Source organism: Zalophus californianus, chromosome 6, assembly GCF_009762305.2.
Source record: "Zalophus californianus isolate mZalCal1 chromosome 6, mZalCal1.pri.v2, whole genome shotgun sequence".
In the NCBI taxonomy this organism is placed as follows: Eukaryota; Metazoa; Chordata; class Mammalia; order Carnivora; family Otariidae; genus Zalophus; species Zalophus californianus.
In genome coordinates this window covers 39,462,197-39,483,462 of record NC_045600.1, presented here as the reverse complement: position 1 = coordinate 39,483,462, position 21,266 = coordinate 39,462,197, and the positions used below count along the sequence as shown (strand labels likewise).

Genomic DNA, 21,266 nt, shown 5'->3' with positions numbered 1-21,266 from the left:
TTCATATTAAGATGTAAAAATATGTGCCTTAGGTAAGGACACCTAAACTACCATTCTCACTGGATGGCACAAGGTATAAATACCTACTGGAATTTTAGTCTTCAGCCTTCAGATGTGTGTTGGGAGAGCATCAAGTGGAGAGCGAGAGGATAATGAGGTTCTTGGGGAGTATTTTTGAGGGCAGTAGGTATTCACCTGTAATTGAACCATCTGAATGGGTGTCCATCTTACCTACTCTTAATTTAGCCTTTCCTACAAGGTACTCCTTGCTACATTTTACTATACTAACCAAGAAAGGTTATGTGATGAGTCACTGGCAAAAATATCCAAGAATCCTTCTCAGAAAATGAAAACATAAACTCCAATAACAAGAGATCTCCAGAAGACCTCAATCCTACCACCAAAATGTAATCATTCTATGATATTTAAAGCTGGAAATAATTTCACTTCCTCTTTAAGGATTTATGAAACTGACATGAAAGGATTTTTCTACTTCCACTTTTACTTTTCTAAAATCTCTTCTTCATATTGCAGCAAGAGCAAAACATATATCAGATCACATCATTCCCCTGCATAAAAACCTCCAGTGGTTTTCCATCACACATAAAATAAAATCAAAATGCTTACTGTGGCCAATAGACACCCTGCCTACATAGCACTCTCTCCCACATTGACCGTGTCCCGGACATCCCAGAGTTCTCTCTGTTCCCTGACATGTCAAGAGCACTCCCACCCCAGGGCCTTTGCTCTTGCCTGGGTCTTCCCTTAGATCTTTACATGGTGGTTTCTTCTGTTACCCAGGCCTGCCCAGCTGCCACCCCTGTAACAGGCTTTCTCTGACTGATTGCTGTAAAGTAAACTTTCCTTTGCCCCCTCTCCCATCCTGCTTGCCCACATCATGCTTTGTTCTACATATATTACAGTATTTATTCCTCTGTAAGAAGCTTGTTTGTTTTCTCTGTTAACCCCAAGTAAGCTCTATGAAAACTGCCTTTCTTCTTCAACATAATATCCCCAGCCTCTAGAGCACTGCCTGGGATTTTTGAGGTACTCAATAACTATCGATTAGATAAAATGCATGGTGGTGACTCAAGTCTATAATATAAAAATGACAAATACTGTAACATAAAACATAGCATTTGGAGTCCTTCTTTTAAAGCAGTATAAGAAGAACAATCTAAAGTATAGGTTCAGAACCAAACGGTCACCTCTGGTATAGATGGCATGAAGTGGAAACTCACATAAAAAGGGTCAGCAGTGGTGGGGATGGCAGAACCCTCCAGCAGAAGATCCTTGTCATAGGTCACACATACATTCCCACAGGTCCTCAGTAAGCCAATGGACTAGAAGTCAAAACAAGTCTTGAAAAGAATAATTTTAGCCCCACAACTGACAACTCTGTTGTGAACCTTTGTAGGCCTATAGAAGAGATAAAATATTGCATGGAAGGTGTCAAAACATTTACAATGTGTTATTATTAAAAAATATCACATGATGTGCTTTAAAGTAACAGTTACATTTTCTTGCGGCAGGTTCTTTCTGTGCAAGATCTCATCTGTTTCTGCAGGGTGATTATTCCTGTGTTCCTGATGAGGAAACCAAGGTTAAGAGAGGTTAATAACTTGTCCACAGGATAAACAGAGCAGAGATAGGCTTTGGGATATCCTCTTTGGCTCTAACGTTTTTAAAATATTCAAAAATGATTGTTATGAATATCTTCAGACAGAATAAATATGCTCTCCTCCTCCACAGTTTTCATAGAGTCTTAGGAGAAGGGAAGAGAGAAGTTTTCCTTGAGTAGAGAGAGCAGGAGAATGGAACTGGTAACAGCTGGAAACAAAATTCTAAGATAAGTGATGATTTTAAATGGAGCATGAGAAATATTTTGCTGTTCGATGTGCTGTGTACCTCCTCTCCTAAGACATCTTCAGCAAGGGCACCATTTTTGGACTTGTTCTTTCTTTCTTGGATGCAAAACTGCAGTGGAAAGGGCCTCAAGAAAAGAGAGTCAGTTCAAGAGTCAGCTTCTGGGACAGAAAAAGCAGTGACTTTGGACTCAGACGGTCTCAGGTCTGCAAAAGAGCTCTTTTACTCAGCCTTAGTTTCCTCTTCTGTAAAATGGGGGGTGAGAGAGAGAGGGGGGCAGTATCTTTGTTTACAAAATTATTGTGAGAATTAAATAACACCCATAAGGGGCCTGGTATGGAGCTTGGCATATTCTATATCTTAATTTCCTTATTTGTTTGCCTCTTTGTCTATACCCCTGATTATATCAGGTCCTTGAGGGCTGGGACTTTTTGCCCCTTCATGTCCTTATCTACCACCATCCTGGCATACAATAACTATCCGTTGAACAAATGCATTTGCCTGAAAGGGCCTGCCCCAATGTTGTGGGGCTGTGGCTATATACAGCTCTCTTGAAACGAGATGCTACTCTGAAGACTCCCTAGGACTTGGCCTATGGTGTTCATGGGGACCCCCATCTCTCTTAAAAGATCCAGGAGGAGTCACAGTGACAACACAAGACCGCTGGCTCCTATCTACTCCACCCCTGATGGAGCTGCCTCAGTGATGTCACACAGGACCGGATTCTCTAATCCTTTTCATTCTGTGACAGTCCTTTAAAGACCTAAGTTTTTCATGACCCTTTATGGTGGGGGGGGGATGGAGGCCAGAGGGCCAGGCTGGGGGGCACACCCCCCACCAGCAAAATTAGTTTAGGGGCACTATCCACTGATATGTACTGCTTCAGGAGAAAGTGGGTAGCAGAGGCTGTATTTTGGACTAAGCTAAGAAAAAGCGGGAAGAGAAGAATGGGGAAAAGAAGGGCAAAGGGGACTAAAAAAGAACAGAAGAAAGGGAGAAGAGTGATAAGGAGAAAAGAGAGAAGAGGAGGACGTATGAAGAGGATATTTGTGAGAAAGACTCGTGGAACAGGTAGTGAAGGAGGAGGAGGAAGGAAGAGTTGAAACTCTGTTCTTGGCTTTGTGACTCTTGAGTAGTGGCTGACTTCAGTGTGAAAGGATGGATGGCTCAGGTGAGGGGAATTCTCAAGCGCTCCCCTGAGGGATCACTTAAATTGCTGACCTTGATTTTTGAGAGGCCCAAGCCAGGCGGTCTCAAGGGTGACTCTCCCGGATGGATTCACAATAGTAATTTGGGAACAAGCAGTGTAACCTTCACTTTAAATTGTGATTCTAGAGGAAAAGAGGAGAGGGTATTGCTAACCAGATTAAGCTTCAGACTCCTCACCTCAGCCCCCATGCTCACCCCATGCCTCCTAAGTACTAAACTAATAGCACACAGTTAAATTCAGGACTTGAAAGCCAATCTTCCAGAAAATCTTCTTCCTCTTTGGTAATTGAAATATAAACAGATTTCCAAAGCAGCCATAGGATAGTTTTACAATATGCCCATAAGAAATTACTAAAATACAATTATGAGAATATATTTTCACTGAGGTTTCACAGAAACTCATTATGAACATCCCAAATACACATTGGAGGCCCCCTACAGTTTGAACAAAAAGAAAACTTTTAAGCCTTTTTTTCTTTCCTTTTTTTTTTTTGTAAAGATTTTATTTATTTGACAGAGAGAGACACAGCGAGAGAGGGAACACAAGCAGGGGGAGTGGGAGAGGGAGAAGCAGGCTCCCCGCTGAGCAGGGAGCCGGATGCGGGGGCTCGATCGTGCGGGCCCCTGGGATCATGACCTGAGCCAAAGGCAGACACTTAATGACTGAGCCACCCAGGCCACCCTTAAGCCTCTTTTTTCAATGTCCTTTCCTCCCTTCTAAATAGTTGGGTTTGGTCTATAGCATAATATTTCGGGAACATAATATTTAATATAATAATAAGGAATGGGATATTATAATATCAAGCATATTTATTCAGACAATATTAAGATATCTTTGTTCCAAACTTTAAAAGTGTTATCTGATAACCCATGAGTTTCCTAGTTCATACCAAAATGTCCCTGCAAGCTGTATCCAGAAAGAAGAAATAGTAGGAAGGTAGAGTTTTATCAGCAGTCTGGGGTATACTGTGTGCCCTCCTTAAAAATCTCTTTATGCTCTTATTTTCTATTCTTCTGCCTCTTCTGCTATAATTGACCCAGATTCTCCTGCAAGTGTAGAACAGAGAGAAGAAAAGATATGGAAGACTAAAGGAAGGAAGCAGAAAGATAAGCAAGTCCTTCAAGTTCTCTATGGTCCACTACTGTCATTGGTTACTCAGGCTCCGCCTTAGGAATAAGAAAATTTGCATTCCAGGGGCACTTCACATAGTAGTTGCCACATGGGCTTTTTAATTTTACAATTGTAATGAGTCTACTAGCATGCTAATCATGCTGTTACTTAAGTATTAAGGATTTTCAATACGGCGTGGTTTCAAAGATCTATGATCTAGTTTCCCTTTTTTTTTTTTGACAAGTGTACAGAGAAGTAATTAGGAACTGTATCCTCAGATGATCCTGGGACCAAATGCGTAAGTGAATTTTATTTTCGCATTGTATACCTGGAAAAGATCCATCTTCCTCTTACTCTAAGAAATTCTAACGCCACAGATAGCGGGTAGAGTGATTTTTGGGTTTCTTGAAGAATTGGCCAGCCAGTGACTATTTGGTGAAACTGTTTTATCCTGTTGTCAAGTTCCAGGCCTAAATGTGAAAGGAACAGAATCTTCTCAAAACAGTCATGTAGAAAAAATTGGAGATGGCTTTCACAGCTTCAAAAACAGCTAAGTGTGCGTTGAATGACAGAAAGAATAAACAGATTGCTTTTGATCTAAGAGTTGGGGCAACAAAGTGCTTTTAGGATATACAAAGTAACAGGGTATAAATTGCTACAGTGAGTTCCTGAAATAAAATGGATAGGCCTCATCACAAGTTTACCTTTTTATTGGCCAGAAGACAATTTGACTAATATTTTCAGGTGTTCTTTTTAAAGTACTTGCCTCCTACAGTGAACTATTTGGGTTTTTCTTTGTATATACGAGACCATCTTTTTTAAAACACGGATTTTTCTTTAAACTTCTCTTCCAGCCAGTGTGGTATAGGTCAAATCCATGAACAGGTTAAGCCTCTGACAAGAGAGGGAAAGACACCCCAGCCAATGGGAACTCATGCTGGTGATGTACTGCTCCCAGTTCTGATTCATTGGCCGCCTAGGGTTTGTCATTCTATCCCGGCGTCTGCAAACAGCGTGGGTCGGTTTTCTGTAGTCCAGCTAGCTAAACTGGATTTTGGCCGCCTTCATGTGCAGTTTCAATTAGGTTGACTTGATCTCTGACTCTTAACAGAAGCAGCTGTTACGTTTCTGATCATTCTCAAGAAAAAAATCTTCCGTTCCTTAAACCTTGCAGGAGGTCGTTGGAGGTGCCCTGTGACAGAATCACATGACTGTCTAACATGTGCAAATAAATACAAGGTGGAATCCGATGAGCTACGGATGGAAAACCTGCCAGAAACTCAGAGCATGTGCCCCGTGCGTGTATCAGCCGCACTCGCGTGTGGGTGGGTGGTGGTAGGGTGTGGCTGCCCTTCGGGACCAGAGGTGTGTGGTAGGGGTACCTGCGGTGGGGCTCCCGGGGTCACTGGCCAGGGTGGCTCCAGAGGCCTGGGGCCCCGGGAAAGGCGGTCTGGCGGCTGCCTGGGTGCTACAGTGCGTTCAAGCCGCAGCCGCCAGGGGGCAACGAGGCCGCGACTGCGTCCGAGAGAGGTCAAAAGCACGGGGTGGGTCCTCCGGGTTCTGAGAACGGTGTCTTTGCAGGGAGTGGGGTGCGCACTCAAGACAAGTGGAAGCGCCGGGGCGGGAGGAGCCGACGCCCTAGGGGGAGCTCCCGAGTCCGGGCTCGACAGACTGCCCGGTTTGAAGAAGCTCTCGATGGCCGGGACTCCTTACGCTCACACACTCTGTCCAGCCCCCAGGGCCGGGGGCATAAGGGCCCCAGTCCCGGTTCCGATCCGGGATTCGGATGCTCCCTTCGGCCTCAGCCTGGGGCCCCGGCCGCGAGGGGGCTGCGGCGAGAGAAGCTGGGTAGGGCAGTGATGTCATCTGCGGCCGCCCCTCCCCCGCCTGCCGGCCCTCGCCGCAGTTCCTGCCCAACGACATCCGGGTCTCTCCAGCTGCTCCGCCGCGCCGCAGCTGTAGCGGCCGCCGAGCCCGCGGGGCGGGGCGGACAGAGGAGTCGGGGAGGGGCAGCACGGCGCCGTCGTGAGCGCGCCTGCGCGGGGACGCGCTCGAGGCGGCGGCGGCGGCGGCGGCGGCGGCGCTAGGGGCGGGAGCGCGCGCGGGAGCGAGGGAGCAGTGGTCTCGGCACCGGCCCGGCCCGCAGCTTCGGGTGCTCGGGCGGCTGCAGCGCCGGAACGGGTGGTTGGGGAGGGGGGGTGGGGGGGCGCCAGGCAGGTGGGGCGCGAAAGCGATGAATCTTCGGCTCTTCCTCCTCCTCCTCCGGGACCCGCTCTCCGCCTCCCGTTCCAACGCCCGGATGATCTGAGCCGCGAGGGCGCCGAGAGCGGGGGGCCCGGACGCAGCCCGGCTCCTCCCCTCCTCCGCCCCCCTCCCCGGCCTGACCTGGCGGGCGGCCGCCGCGGTGACCCCCTTCCAGCCCCCTCCCCGGCCGCCGTCGCCACCGCTGCCTTGGCCGACCAGGGACCTGCCAGCCTGCGGCTGCTCCTGGTAAGCGCGACGCTCGGGCCGAAGGCGGGCGGGCGGGCGGCGCGGGCCTGCGCGGCGGCGGTGGCGGCCAGGCCTGGGCCTGGGGCCTGTAAACAAGCCGGGCGTCTGCCCGGGCGCTCCCGGGAGGAGACAGGACAACTCCACCCCCTGGCCCGGCCTCCTCCCCGAAGCCGGGCGGCGGGCCGCAAGGGGTTAACGCTCAGCGAGGGCGGTGGCGGCGGGGCGGCGGGGGCGGAGTGTTGGTGGTGGCGGCGCGGGGAGGGGGCGCGACCCTCCAGCCGCCGAGGCCCGGCGGGTGTTTGAGGCCGCGACGCGGGCGAGAGCCCCAGGCCAGCCTGGCCCGAGAACGGCGGGCGGAACTTTTCCGAAGCGAAGAGTAGGGCGTTGCGGCGCCCCCACCCGCAGGGCCGCCCAGGGCTCCAACCCCTGGGAGGGAGGCCTGGAGAAAGAAGGGGGTAGGCTTCCTTTGGACCGGACTTAGCCTCGAGACACCAAATTCTGGAGGATTTGCTTCAGGTCTTATAGGGGTCTGAGCTGAGAGTGAGGCTCCTTGAGAACTCAAGTCTGTGATGCCTCCAGTTCATTCATTACATCGAACAAATCCACTGAAGTAAATCACACTGATTTCTTGTATTTTTAACTGTAAATTGTGTGGTAAAGTTCTTAATGTTAGAGTTTGGTGGTTGAGGTATGGTTCTGTTCTGCTTGTAGATTTAAATATTGAAAGACAGCTGGCTATGGAGAGCCTTCTACCAACCGCAGTTTAGATACGTTTTGAAAATTTCATCACCGAGGTATTTTTCCTTCTCTCTTCTCAAGCACCGCATGGTACTTACAGATCCACAAAGGTCATACTTAAGTTGTCCAAGCCAAGAAATGTGTACGCCGCCCCCATCCCTACCCCTGAATTTTCTGCAGATTGCACTAATGAGCGGAATGAATTTTAGTGATTGGTAGAGTGATGGGAGGTGTAAAAATCAATGGGATATAGGTATTATTCTCCCAGAGTAGGTGATTTTGACATTATTGAAAGAAATTAAAAATTTTAAAAATTGTTCTGAGGAAAAAGGCTTAATCTTTTCAAACTTGCATATTGGGATTTTAAACACAACCAGTTTTTAGATGCAAAGAGTTCTGAAGAGTAAGGGGATTTATTTATTTAAATGATACTCTTCTGAGCCTTAGGGGTTCCACAGCTCACGGGAGTTCAGCAGGGCTTACTCCCCAATTCCTCTTTAACTGGAACAACTTCACTTTCATAACTTCTATATTTTTACATATTGGGCCTTTTACAAATATTGTATTTCTGTAACACTTTAGAAAAATTGATTAGGGAGATAGTGACCCACACCACTGCCTATTTTCTAATCATAGATGTTACCTTTGATTTAATGTTTGTCAGTAAATAATTTGAACCACAAAGTAACATTCCTTGCCTGATGTTATAGTTCTGTTCTTAGGTGTAACTCACATATATCTGAATAAACATTTAATCATGTAGGGATGATTACTTTTCAGCTGCAAGTTGGCGGCAGTGACACATAATTGAAAGTATAATGAGAAGTGCACATGGAAGTTACTAAAGATATTTTTGATGTGGTATCAAACATTTTTCACATTAGTGAAGTAATTTTATTATTGGAGAGGTATATAAGACCCGGAAGTTTGGCTAGCTACCTCAGTATATATTTGAGAAATAAAAGGGTTGAATGCTAGAGTCATTAAAATTTCTTTTTTAGGGGCACCTGGGTGGCTCATCTGGTTAAGTTTCCGACTCTTGCTCTCAGCTCAGGTTTTTTATTCCAGGGTCATGAGTTCAAGCTCCACCTTGGGCGCTATGCTGTGAGCATGGAGCCTACTTTAAAAAAATTTTTTTTTCTTGGGGCGCCTGCATGGCTCAGTCATTAAGCGTCTGCCTTCCGCTCAGGTCATGATCCTGGGGTCCTGGGATCGAGCCCCGCGTCTGGGCTCCCTGCTCTGCAGGAGGCCTGCTTCTCCCTCTCCCACTCCCCCTGCTTGTGTTCCCTCTCTCGCTATGCCTCTCTGTCAAATAAATAGATAAAGTCTTTAAAAAAAAAAAACAAAAAAAATATTTTTCTTTTTTGGTGGAAATTTACATAAATTTCTTTAAACATTCTTTTTTTTTTAAACACAAGTATGTTTTTATATTTTAGTTTGAAGGGCTGGAATGATGACCATAATTACAGTATAACCTGTTGAAGGGAACACTGTACTACTAGGAGATAAGAATTGTTAGTCATGACTGTGCTCCAAAATATCTGTGTCCATGGACAAGTCCTTTAACCTTTTGAGTCTCAGTTTACAAACAGTAAAGCCAAAGTGGTATACTGTATTATCAAATGCATGGCCAGTTGTTAAATTTTTTTATTCTGCTAACATTGTCTATTCAAAATGCCTTGACCAAATGCCTGGTATATGCCAGGCACTTAGATGTTTCAGTATTCTAAATCTGCATGTTATTTAAAAATAACTGTCTTCCATAAAAGATTTTAAGTTGGTGGTTGATCTTTAGGGATGATATTCCTGTAGGTAGGCTTTATTGATTTTTCTGTTGGGATTGGGAAGTCTAGAAAAACTCTTGAGAGGAAGAAGGACGGGGTGGTTGAGACTGTAGGTTTGAACAAGCACAGGACCCTTGGTAGTTTGATGTGAAGGGCATTATAAGAACACATTATGAAGATGTTTCTGTGAGTTCAGGCTGGGTCTTGCTTATCTTGACTTGTTAATACACCTTTGTCTGAAAATTTGTTTCCTAATACCTAATTTTTTTTAAGATTTGATTTATTTTTAGAGAATGAGAGCACAAGCAGAGGGGAGGGGAGGAGCACAGGGAGAGGGAGAAGCAGACTCCCCGCTGAGCTGGGAGCCCACCGTGGGACTCAGTCCCAGGACCCTGGGATCATGACCCGAGCCAAAGGCAGACTCCCAACCAGCTGAGCCACCCAGGTGCCCCTAGTACCTACTTTTTTCCAAAGGAATTTATAGCAACATCGTGTTGTCACATGGTAAACATTGCTAAGCAGTTACCAAAAACTTAGTCTTTGAATTTGTTCAGATTATACTTAAGACTGTTTGTTATAGTAGCTAATAAAATGTGTAGCCAATTCTGGTTTAGCTGTGAATGCTTATTTATTTAATAATTTAAAACTAAAGACTGACATATGTCCACAGGGAGCTTGTTGTCCCTGTAATGCTCACCCAGAAGTGCTGGACTAATTTCTTAGAGTGTAAGTCTGTGATCATGTAGATACAATTATAGGGTGATATTTTGATGATCGCCCCCCCCCAATGATTATCTAACTCTTGCCTGGGCACCTGACTCTTGAGTGGTACTGATTACTTTCCATCCTTAGATCAGAGGAAAGAGGCAGCCATGTAAGAAAGTCGGCTCAAGTGGAGTCCTATAAGAGTTAAGCAAGAAGATAAAACAAGGTGTGGCCCTGTGAAATGTGTGGACCTTGGGTGAGGGGAAGGTGTGAGGCAACTAGGTAAAAGTTTGTATCTTCCTATACCTTAGGTAGTAACTTTATGCAAGAATGTGTTCTGTCTTTCATTTCAGATAATGTCGGGGACAAATTTTTTTAAAATTCAGTTGCTTCATTTATTATTGCACTATTAGCCAAGAAATTCTCTGAATTTCTACCTGGGATTATTAACCACCCTTATATGAAAGGATCTGGGGTTAAGGTTGATTATATTCTTCTTTTGCTCTTTTTAATGTCGAATGTACAAGTAACAATTTTATGTTTTATTGAATCTCCAGAATAGATTCCTTGATGATTTTGACCTTTGCATGTCCTAACAATCTATGTACTACCTAGATAATCTCTTTACCTAGCTTTTCTTTTGCTGAGACAGGTAGGAGGAGCTAGAGAAAGGAAACGATTAAGAGAGGTGAACTTCTGTATGCCTTTATCTAAAATGTAATAGACTTTAGAATTTTTTTAAGAAACTGAGAGAAGAGTACTAGATGTTAATATGTATTAATAGACTACTGATACTATGTTTATGAAATTAGAGGTGTCTTAAACATTCCTTGAATAAATGTGTGGTAAAGGAGGGAGCTTGAGTTTTTATAATTCTTAATATGTTTATTTGGAATCCATTGATCAAGTTTATGTAGTATTCATATTTAGGATCTGGATTGAAAGTCAGTAGAGTTTTTGTAGCTGATATGATTTGAATTAAAATCCTATGAGAACAAACTACTTCTAGATACAGAATAAAGAAATAAAAGCCACAGTGTATTGACCATTTGTCAGGGTTTAATTTTCCCCACAACCCTCTAAAGCATACGATGTTATTTCTGTTTTACAAATGAAGAAACATAGACTCAGAGAATCTAAGTAACATGCCAGAATCAGAGCTGTGTAGTTATATAGTTATTTTCAAAATATTCCTGATTGAATTTTTCCCAACTAGATGAGCCTTCTTGTTCCTAGGAATCAAAAATTGAGAAGCTGAATGTTAACACTATGATTCAGATTCCTAGAATTAAAAGACACCTTATAAATTTATGTATAAATTAAGTCTTCCAATACAGGAGTCTCTTCTGAAACATTCAGAAAAGATTTAAGAAGTTAAGTTCATTTTCTCATTCTCTAAGTTTCCAAAGTCAACAGAGCTAAACAGTTTTATGTCTTCAACTATCATTGTTTAGATGGAGGAATGGAATCAGCATTAAATTCTCAAATGGTTGATATCCTTAATGAAGGACTAAGGGAAATGTTTCTAAGTACATACATTAAAGGCTTTAGAGAGGAGGTGATGGTAAAATTTTCTAGTGGGGTAATTTTGGGCAAGCTCTTTGATTTCTCTAAGCCTCAGTTTTCTTACCTGTCTTATGGGAAAGCCTTTTTCTCATAAGGTGTTCTTTTTTTTTTTTTTTTTAAGATTTTACTTATTTATTGGAAACAGAGAGCATGAGAGGGGGGAGAATCAGAGGGAGAAGCAGACCTCCCCGCTGAGCAGGGAGCCCGATGTAGGACTCGATCCTGGGACTCCAGGATCATGACCTGAGCCAACTTAACCAACTCAGCCACCCAGGCGCCCCTCATTAGGTATTCTTGAAGATTAAGTGAGATGATTGTGTAAAATACTTGACGTTTTCTACCATGAAGAAAGTACTAAATAAACAGTAGTTGCTATTGAGTTTGTGAAATCTTGAGATACAGGAATAGAGATTTACTGAGTGTGAGTCTTTGAGTACAGTTTTAGCAGTGAGCCTGGAAACCATACTCTAAGAGATTGAGTAGAGACTTTAGAAGTTATAAAGATTGTGGGCATCTAGAATTTATATATAAAAGTTAAATATTAAGAGGTAATGGAAGAAAAAGTTGAGTATGAGTAGATTTATTTGAGTATATGAAGCTGGAGAGGTCATGCATTTGGAGTTAATGGTTAGGTGGGAATAGATGGTTAAATAGAGGATTAAGAGTAATAGCAAAGGTGAATGTTCAGACTAGAATGATCAGTAAGTGAAGAAAAACAAGGGTTGGTATTTTGAAGAAAAGTTACAGTTTATGATTAGAAATGGGCAAGAAGATACTGCTATGGAAAAAAATGCAAGAGAGAGTAAGAAAACTAAATTCTAATTAATTCAGTTCTTGTAAAAAAAAAATAGTCTTTACATAAAAGGTACTAAGGCTTTACAGGTGGGTCCTGTGTTATTTAAGGTTGAAAAATTGTATTAGAATACTACAGATCTTAATCACTTCATACCCAGACCATGCTTTTAGCACTCCAGCTGGTCTTTCCCACTTTCATTTTGTGCTGCATCTCCCTTCTCCATTCTATAAACCATCACAGACTTCTTCTAAAAAACTATTTGTGTCATATTATTTCTCTGCTTGATATACTTTGTGATTCCCTTTTCATCTAGAATAAAGTTTAGAATTCTTTGCTGGGCTTTTGACACTTTCCATAATTGAACTTCAGGATTGATCTGTTTCTTTCTTTCTTTTTTTTTTTAAAGATTTATTTATTTATTTTGGAGAGCGAGTGGGAGGAGAGTGAGTGGGGGGAGGGGCAGTGGGAGAGAATTTCAAGCAGACTCCCCACTGAGGGGGGAGCTAGACGTGGCACTTGGTCATGAGATTGTGACCTGAACCAAAATCACAAGTCAGATGCTTAGCCAGCTGAGCCACCCAGGTGCCCAGGATTGATCTGTTTCAACCAAACCAGTACACTTGCCATCTCTGGACACACCCTATCCTTTTATCTCAGTGGGTTCTTGTTCATGCTAATTGGTAGGTTGGATTCTTGCCCTTCTTTTTCTAGCTTTTGCTTTCCCTTTCTTTTGCTCATTTTTTTTTTTAAGATTTTATTTATTTATTTGACAGAGCGAGACACAGCGAGCGAGGGAACACAAGCAGGGGTAGTAGGAGAGGGAGAAGCAGGCTTCCGGGGAGCAGGGAGCCCGATGCGGGGCTCTATCATGACTCAAAGCTCATTTCTAATATTTCATCTTTCACAAAGCCATTTCTGATCACAGTGTTTCATCTCTCATTTCTCTGTTCTTCTATAGCAGTATCTATTGTATTATTTGTTAGGCTTTAGTTGTGTACTTTATTGCTAGGTATTTGTGTTCTAATTATAACTGTTCAATTTAATTATAAAACTGGGAAGGGGAAAATACAATAACTTATTATCCCAAAGCTTACCACAATGCCTTGTGGTTGGTAGATATTCAGATATTTTGTAAATATTAGGCAAAATCTACCTGAGAGTGGAAGTGATTGCTGTAGGAGGTGGTGGAAACAGTTCAGAGCTTTCGGGTAGCAGACATTTCTGACTTTTCTTCCTATATATTATTTTGGCTGAACCTGGGTATTTAAGTGTGAAGATTATACATATCAGAAATGTGGCAGAGTTCTTATGTTGGTATAGATAATTAGGTTGATTGATTCTAGACCTAAAGGTTTCATTTTAACTTACAGTGTTTTCACTTTGAGGGTTAATAGGACATTCATAGTCATGCATCTCTTTCCAGAGTTATATTTGCAGATGCTGTGAACTAGGCAACCTTTTAAATGGGAGTTGTGGAGTCACAGTAATTAGATGACGTATTAGTTAAAGAAGGGAGATAACTCTCAACTGATTTAATTTGAACCAAAACATACCTAATATATGAATAGTCTATGTTCATATAAACCTTAAAGCTAAATTTTAAACCATATCAAACTGTTAAACTCTGTCCAGTATTTGGAAAATGCATAGTAAAATTTCCTTTATTGAATTTTTAAATGGATAATTTTATATAGGCAGTCTGCTTGCTAAGACCCATTTATTGGAGTATGATACTAACGAGACCAGAATGACAAATTTGATTCTTGTGCGACTTTTAAGTTTTTCTAGCTTTAACATTAGCTACTAACGATAGCTAACATTATTGAGCAGTAGGCCAGGCATTATCATAGAAAAATTTTAATTACTGTCTTATTAAATCTTTCTATCTCTGTATATGAGATAGATACTATTATTACTTGTATCTTAACAGATGAGGAATTGAGACAAAGGTTAAGTTACTTGTCCAGTTTCACCGCCGGTAATAGAAGCTAAACACATGTCCTTGGATTTTTCATAGTTATTATATATATGGATCGTAGCAGTTTTATTGCTCTTGCTAAAAGAAACTGTTGGCAGTTGTGATGGTTTAGAAAATCTTTAGTTATGAAGGGTATGACTACATTTCCGTTGTACCCAGTGAGTAAATCTTGTGATTGAATTGGGATCCTAGGTGGAAGGGTATACTGAATTTAAAAAGTATAGTGTCATGTGTTATGTCAATTCACTTTAGAACATTTTACCAAGAATTGTTAAATTTTGTAATATAAGAAAGATATAGGCATAATACAACTAGTACCACAAGCCATACACAGTTTTCCCTTACGGCTTATTCATTACTTTGCAACCCATTGACAAATGCTTTCATCAGTCCTTTATTCAAATTAAATTCTTAGTGAATTTAAGAAGATAGTGTTAAACACAAGCTACCCCATTGGGCTTAAAATAGAAGTTATACTATAAATGGAATATTTCAATATTAAGATTTATTAAAAATAAATTCCTTGAAAGCAGGGACAGGGTTTTGTTTTAAGTTGATGCTCAATATATGATTGTTTAATCTTTATAGTCTCCTTATTTTCTGATGAACACATGACAGAGAAAATTGAATGTGAACCAGAAGTATAGCAAATTATGAGAGCATAGGTCATGTATAATCCATTTTATATTTAGGCTAGTTCTTTTTACTCATCTGTGATATGACCATTCAGGCAGGGATGTAGATAAATGGTTTTTTTTGTGTATTTTGTTTTGAATCAGGCTATATGTAGCTTAGTTATTTTATTTCAAGAGTATGTTATTCAGTGGGGCACCTGGGTGGTTCAGTCAGTTAAGCATCTGCCTTCAGCTCTGGTCATGATCCCAGAGTCCCGGGACTCTGCTCAGTAGAGAGCTTGCTTCTCCCTCTGCTCCTCACACTGCTCTGCTCTCTCTCTTTCTCTCTCTCAAAAAAAAGAATATGTTATTCAAGAACTGTTGTGCTACTTCTAAGAATGTAATTCATTACTGATTTTGAATAAATGCCTTGGTGCCTTTTTTTTTTTTTTGGCACTTCTACTTTTCTTTAGCATGAGTGGTAGAAAATTGCATCAAATTTGATACTACGTCTGTAGGAGATGAAGCTTGCTTACTTACCTTTGTTACCAAATTTCAGAAATGAAAATATTAATGATAAGGATAAGGAAGGAGTGGCTATATATTGCTTTTTTGATTTTGTTTTACAAACAGAATTACGAAACTTACCAGGCTTTAGGAAAACATCTCTGCAGTATGCCATCATGCTTCAGAATGTAAATAGATGGTAAATAAAATTTTTACTTTTTATAAAGCAGTGGATTATTCTTGCCGAGAATCCTTAAGGCTGTTTTGGATGTTAGGGGCTGATCTTAGAAGTGGCAGTTTTTGTTCTCTTGTAACCCACAGCTTAACCCTGTATTACTCCATATGTCATCTTCATTTTTCTCTGTGTAAATGCTTCCTGATAGTATAAGCAAGTACTTCAACAACTAGTCAGCCATCTAGTATGATCTTGTACTAGTTTGCTACAGTCAGTAGAATGAGGAGCTCCTTAAGTGCATATGGGATAAATTCATTTTATATACAGTAAAACTCCCAGACTAAGTTAAAGATATTTTTGTCTAAAATACATTGAAAGTGGGTTTCCTAGCTCTCAGAAATTATTCCTTTGTGTCTAAATTACCTTATACTTTGCTTCTCATATAGAAAACACTTTAAAAAATTTACCCATTCATGACTATTGATTGAATGATCAGATGAATAAATAAATAGCTCAGGGAAAGAGAATGTATAGGCTCTAACTTCTAGTCATAACTACATCTTTCTCTTTTGTCCCTTCCATTTTTCAGTAATGAGAGTGTCAACTAATGATGTCAAGAAACTTTTTTTTTTAAAGATTTTTATTTATTTGACAGAGAGAGAGACACAGTGAGAGAGGGAACACAAGCAGGGGGAGAGGGAGAGGGAGAAGGAAGCTTCCCACTGAGCAGGGAGCCCGATGTGGGGCTCAATCCACCAATCCACCAATCCATCAATCAGGTCCCGGGACCACGACCTGAGCTGAAGGCAGACGCTTAATAACTGAGCCAGCCATCCAGGTGCTCCTGATGTCAAGAAACTTTTAAAAGTCATTAATGAACACAATCTGAAAATCAGATTTTTAATTGGTAAGCTGCACATTTGCTTTAGAGTCCAATATTTTCTTACTAGAAATCAATTCTATTTCTGTAGAGGTTTTAAAAATTAGAACTATGCATTCTGTAGAATAAGAAAATGGAAATGGTAGGATACAGTTTGTTTGCAAGTCCTTTTCTATGGGAATACATTTTCCTGGGTAGAAAAGAATTCCTGAGGCTGTTGACAAGAGAGAAGTCATGATGATGGCTATCATTCCCTTGTCCTACGTATTAAACAAGTGTCTCACGATATGCAAAGTATTATGAATAGAAAAGACATGAATAGGAAAGACGTGATCCTTCCCTCATGAATCTGAAAATCTAAAATGAGAAGAATTCACAGGGTCTTATAATATACTATGATCAGGGTGAAATACAGGATTCTGTGAGCTTATGACTAATGGTAGATCTATTTCCTGAGACAGGGAACTGGGTAGGAGAAGTGGCAGGGAATTGAGAAATTCATTTTAGGTCATGTCATTTGAGGTGTGGCTAATCAAGTACAGGAGGTAGTTATATGTATATTTTAAGCTAATAGAAAGATGGAATTTTTCATTTAAAAATACTTTTTTTCTCTTAATTTCCCAGCATCCTTTTCCATACACTCAAAGCATCTCATCAAAACTTATGGACTCAGTGAATGAATCTGTTTTTGAAAAATGTTAGATTGTATGGACAGAAGTCTTTCTCTTAGAGGCAAATACTTTGTGGTTCTTTTTTCTAGCAGTGGCATTTCATGTGTAAAATACTTAAAATTGCTACATATTTTGTTTGTGAATAAACCTTTTATCATCTTAAATATTTAATAAGTTCTATTTTCCCCTTCTTTCAGGTTACCAGCATACATCTTTAAATGTACTGTCACACAGGGGGTTTTGTTTGTTTTAAGCAAAAGAAAAAAGAATGGGTTGGTTGGCTAAGGGAGTCAGTTATTATTTTCTAGGTCAGTCTGAGTCTGAATCCTCAAATATGCAAGGTTTAAAAAATAGCAAACTGGAAATTGAATCCATTTCTGTAGACAAGTTATTCAAAACCAAGAAATTTGAAATAGTTAACAGATGAGGCAAATTGAGATTGTGAATACTATAGAACATTCTTAGAAAACTTTAAAAAACTAAATAGCTCTATGCTTTCCACATCTTTTCAGTGTTTTTGCTCATACTGTAGTTGTTAGTGAAAATAGGTCAGTATCCAATTTTTATAGTCACTAGAACCCACCAACTAAACTGAGCTTATTTTTCAGGCAATTATGTCCTTCTGAAGTTTATACTTTTATTTTATTTTTTTTAAAGATTTTATTTATTTGAGAGAAAGAGAATGAGAGAGAGAGAGAGAGAGCACATGAGAGGGGGGACGGTCAGAGGGAGGAGCCGACTTCCCGCTGAGCGGGACTCGATCCCGGGACTCCAGGATCACGACCTGAGCCGAAGGCAGTCGCTTAACCAACTGAGCCACCCAGGCGCCCCTGAAGTTTACTTCTAAAAATTGCTCAGTACATACCTTTGTAGAAACTTAAGACTACCTTATGGAGCTTGTAATTAATATCACAGTACATGTCTAGAAGATACTGATACATTAAACATGAAGGAAACATCAAAAGTGGCAAGCTCTGTCTACACTTACTATGTGAAATTGAGACTGCTGCTCAAACCTGCACAAGGTGACTATGGTTTGGGGAGTTGTTAAGTTTTTACCTAATTCAGCAATGACTATTTTTGAGTGATATTTGGTAGAAAAAATGACACGTCGTGGACTTCATGGAAATACTATTTAGCATAGAAGAACTGTATCTGACTTATTTTGGTTGGTTTGCTTGGTCACCTTTGGTTTGTTTTTTGAAATTTCATTTTTAAGGTTTTAATTTAGGGCATTTAAATTTAGGTATTTAACTCAGTAACAGTCTTTTGCATTATAATTCATTTGGATGAAATTTGGTTATTTGGAAGAAATACTCAACAAGTGAAATCAGTGTTTAGTTGAAGCTATAAGATAAATATTGGGCAGCTGGGGAAGTTTCAAAGGTAATCTTGGAAAAAATTGAATATAGTATTTTTACATGTTACTCCATATAATCTATAGTCATCTTTTAAAATCTTACGCAAAATAAAATATAGTTACAAAAAACCATAGCAGTCTTTTTAAATGACTTTATTGAGATGTAACTCACATAGCATAAAATTCACCCATTTAAAGTTGCAGCTCAGTAGTTTTTAGTGTATTCACAGAATTGTGCAACCATTAACCACAATTTAATTTTAGAACATTTACATAACCCCCAAAGAAACCTTGTAGTCATTAGCAGTCACTCCCCATTCTCCTCTCCCCCAGTTCTTCTCAACCACTCATCTCCTTTCTCTCTCTGTACATTTTTTTGGATATTTCATATAAATGCAATCTAGATAACTTTTTGATCAGTTAATTTCTAGCCTTTATAAACATCTTATATATCTTATGAGATAACCAGTGATGAATAATGTAGCTTCCTTATAGAGCTTAAATAATGGTTGTTTCCTCCTCCTCTGACCAGGAAAAATTAATTCAGTAATTGGAAGACTGTATCCAGATTTAAACCAAGAATCAGGCTCTTCAAAGAATATGTACGATTAGTCCTCATCCAGAAGTGTTTTTTACTGTGCGTTGCTCATTAGTCCCTCGACTTTCTCTAAAGTGTTCTCTAGTAGCCATTTCTCTTCTAACCTTTCAAACTCAGGCTTGCATGAGTTCACTGAAATGTTTCCCCTAGCAGTTGACTTGCCTGAACTCTACCTGCTTACACCCCTAAACCCAAGAATGGGAAAGGCAAGAACAGGAAAATAGAAGAGATTGATCAGGCTGGGGAGGGACAGCGTTCTTCTGATGAGAACAGGAATAGAAATGGTATAAAATTTGCAAGGAGACTGAATTTGTGAACAGAAGAGTAAAACTTGGAGTTTGCTTAGGAGAGAATAAGACCTAGAAGGAAGAGGGTGCCTCGGTGGTTCAGTTGGTTGGGCGACTGCCTTTGGCTCAGGTCATGATCCTAGAGTCCTGGGATCGAGTCCCACGTCGGGCTCCCCACTCAGCGGAGAGTCTGCTTCTCTCTCTGACCCTCTTCCCTCTTGTGCTCTCTGTCTCTCATTCTCTCTCTCTCAAATAAATAAATAAAATCTTTAAAAAAAAAAAAGACCTAGAAGGAAGAAAGAAAAGGCAGAGATGTTATCATGTAGTAGAAGATTTTTTTTTAATTCTCTGTTCTGAACTTTGAATTTTAGTCATAATGTCATTGGAGCACAAATGATAATTCCATTTTCTGATGAAGTTTAGTACCCTTGACATATTTTCTTTCCAGAACTTTGTATAGGAATTTTGAAGCTGAACTATAGTCATGTGTTGTTTTTTTTGGGTTATTTGAAGATCTTCAGGTTTGAACCAGGGTAACATGGGAAACCTTATCACCTTGGGATACTTTGGAGAAATCCCACAGACTTAAATGACACTGTCCCCTGAGGGTTTTTAAATTGGAGGGGTAGAATCCTATTCTGGGTGCCTCCATACTCAGTGGACTACTTCAGGGATCTAGAATCAGCTAGGGGAATGGCACTAATTGAGAGAGTGCCGCTGCCAAAGAAAATCTAATTTGATTTGATAGATCAGGGGCCTTCTGGTTGGACTAGAATTGTTAGTGGGATTTTAGGCACGGTCAGTAAAAGTGCCCCCAAAGAGCCATAGTCATACATATAGCTTTAAAGAAGTAAAATCCTGTAATAAGCAAACTCAAAATTTGGGAGAAAGGGAATGCAAACTAATGGGAACTGTTTGTACTTGTATTTTACATCTTGGATGGTATGTTTAAAACCCCATAATCAGCCCCTTATCAGAAACATTGCCTACAATATTTTGCATATAACTTTCTAAAGGAGCAGGTGATGAAGATACTTAATTTCTTTAGAACAATGAGATTCGTTATTTAACATATAAAATATGTTATATGATTTAAGTGAATGTTTTTAGTATTGGAACTCAAGTTTACAAAATGTGTGTATTTTTTTTTTAAATAACAAATATTTCTATTCAAAAGAACTCTATAAGGGCACCTGGGTGGCCCAGTCGGTTAAGTGTCTGCTTTCGGGTCAGGTCATGATCCCATAGTCTTGGGATCTAGCCCACATTGGGCTCCTTGCTCAGCAGGGAGCCTGCTTCTCCCTCCCCCTGCCACTCTCCCTGCTTGTGTGCTCTCTCTCTCTCTCTCTCTCTCTCTCTCGTTTTCTCTCTCTCTGTCAAATATTCTTCTTAAAAGAACTCTATATAAATCTTCATAACTTTTTTTTTTAAAGATTTTATTTATTCATTGAAGACAGAGATACAGAGAATCTTCATACCTTTTATAGATTACTTATATTGCAGGAGAAATTTAAGAGTATTTGTTGATTTAACTGACTATAAAATTGAGCTTTATGAAAAGAATATTTAACCAGAGAAACCTGTGAAAATATTTTAGGCCTGAGGGGATTGGAGCACCATTCCAGAGGCCTTAGCCCTATGAGCTGCAAACTAATGGATCCCACAGGAAACTTCTACCTCTAACTAAAGATACACAAATTTAAAGATTGCTATGATTTAGGTATATTTAGAAAATGAGATACCAAAGGAGCATTTGTTAAATGAGATTAAGCTGTACCTTATAGAGTTAGGTGCCATTATTTTGCTGGTGTTTTCTGATTCTCTCAGTGGAATAAATGTTGATTTAGAGTGTAAAGAACTCTGCTACTACCATAGCCATGTTCTAGGGAGTTGGCATCAACAGAGAAATTAGTTAATAGTTCTTGGGCTTT

General features: G+C 40.5%; 1 protein-coding gene across 5 annotated transcripts in view; it reads left to right on the top strand.

Moving 5' to 3' along the window:
- The first annotated feature begins 2,658 nt into the window (after positions 1-2,658).
- Positions 2,659-21,266, top strand: part of PPM1A (protein phosphatase, Mg2+/Mn2+ dependent 1A) — a 51,224-nt gene continuing 32,616 nt past the window's right edge. For 2 of the 5 annotated variants that reach the window (XM_027569077.2, XM_027569076.1), the window contains exon 1: positions 2,659-2,937. In XM_027569077.2, coding sequence (XP_027424878.1) covers positions 2,739-2,937 — 199 coding nt within the window. In that variant the 5' untranslated portion in view covers positions 2,659-2,738. Of the gene's footprint in view, positions 3,038-6,142; positions 6,677-7,387; positions 7,471-21,266 lie in introns of those variants that run through there. The other 3 variants (XM_027569080.2, XM_027569078.1, XM_027569079.2) reach the window with 3 other exon arrangements.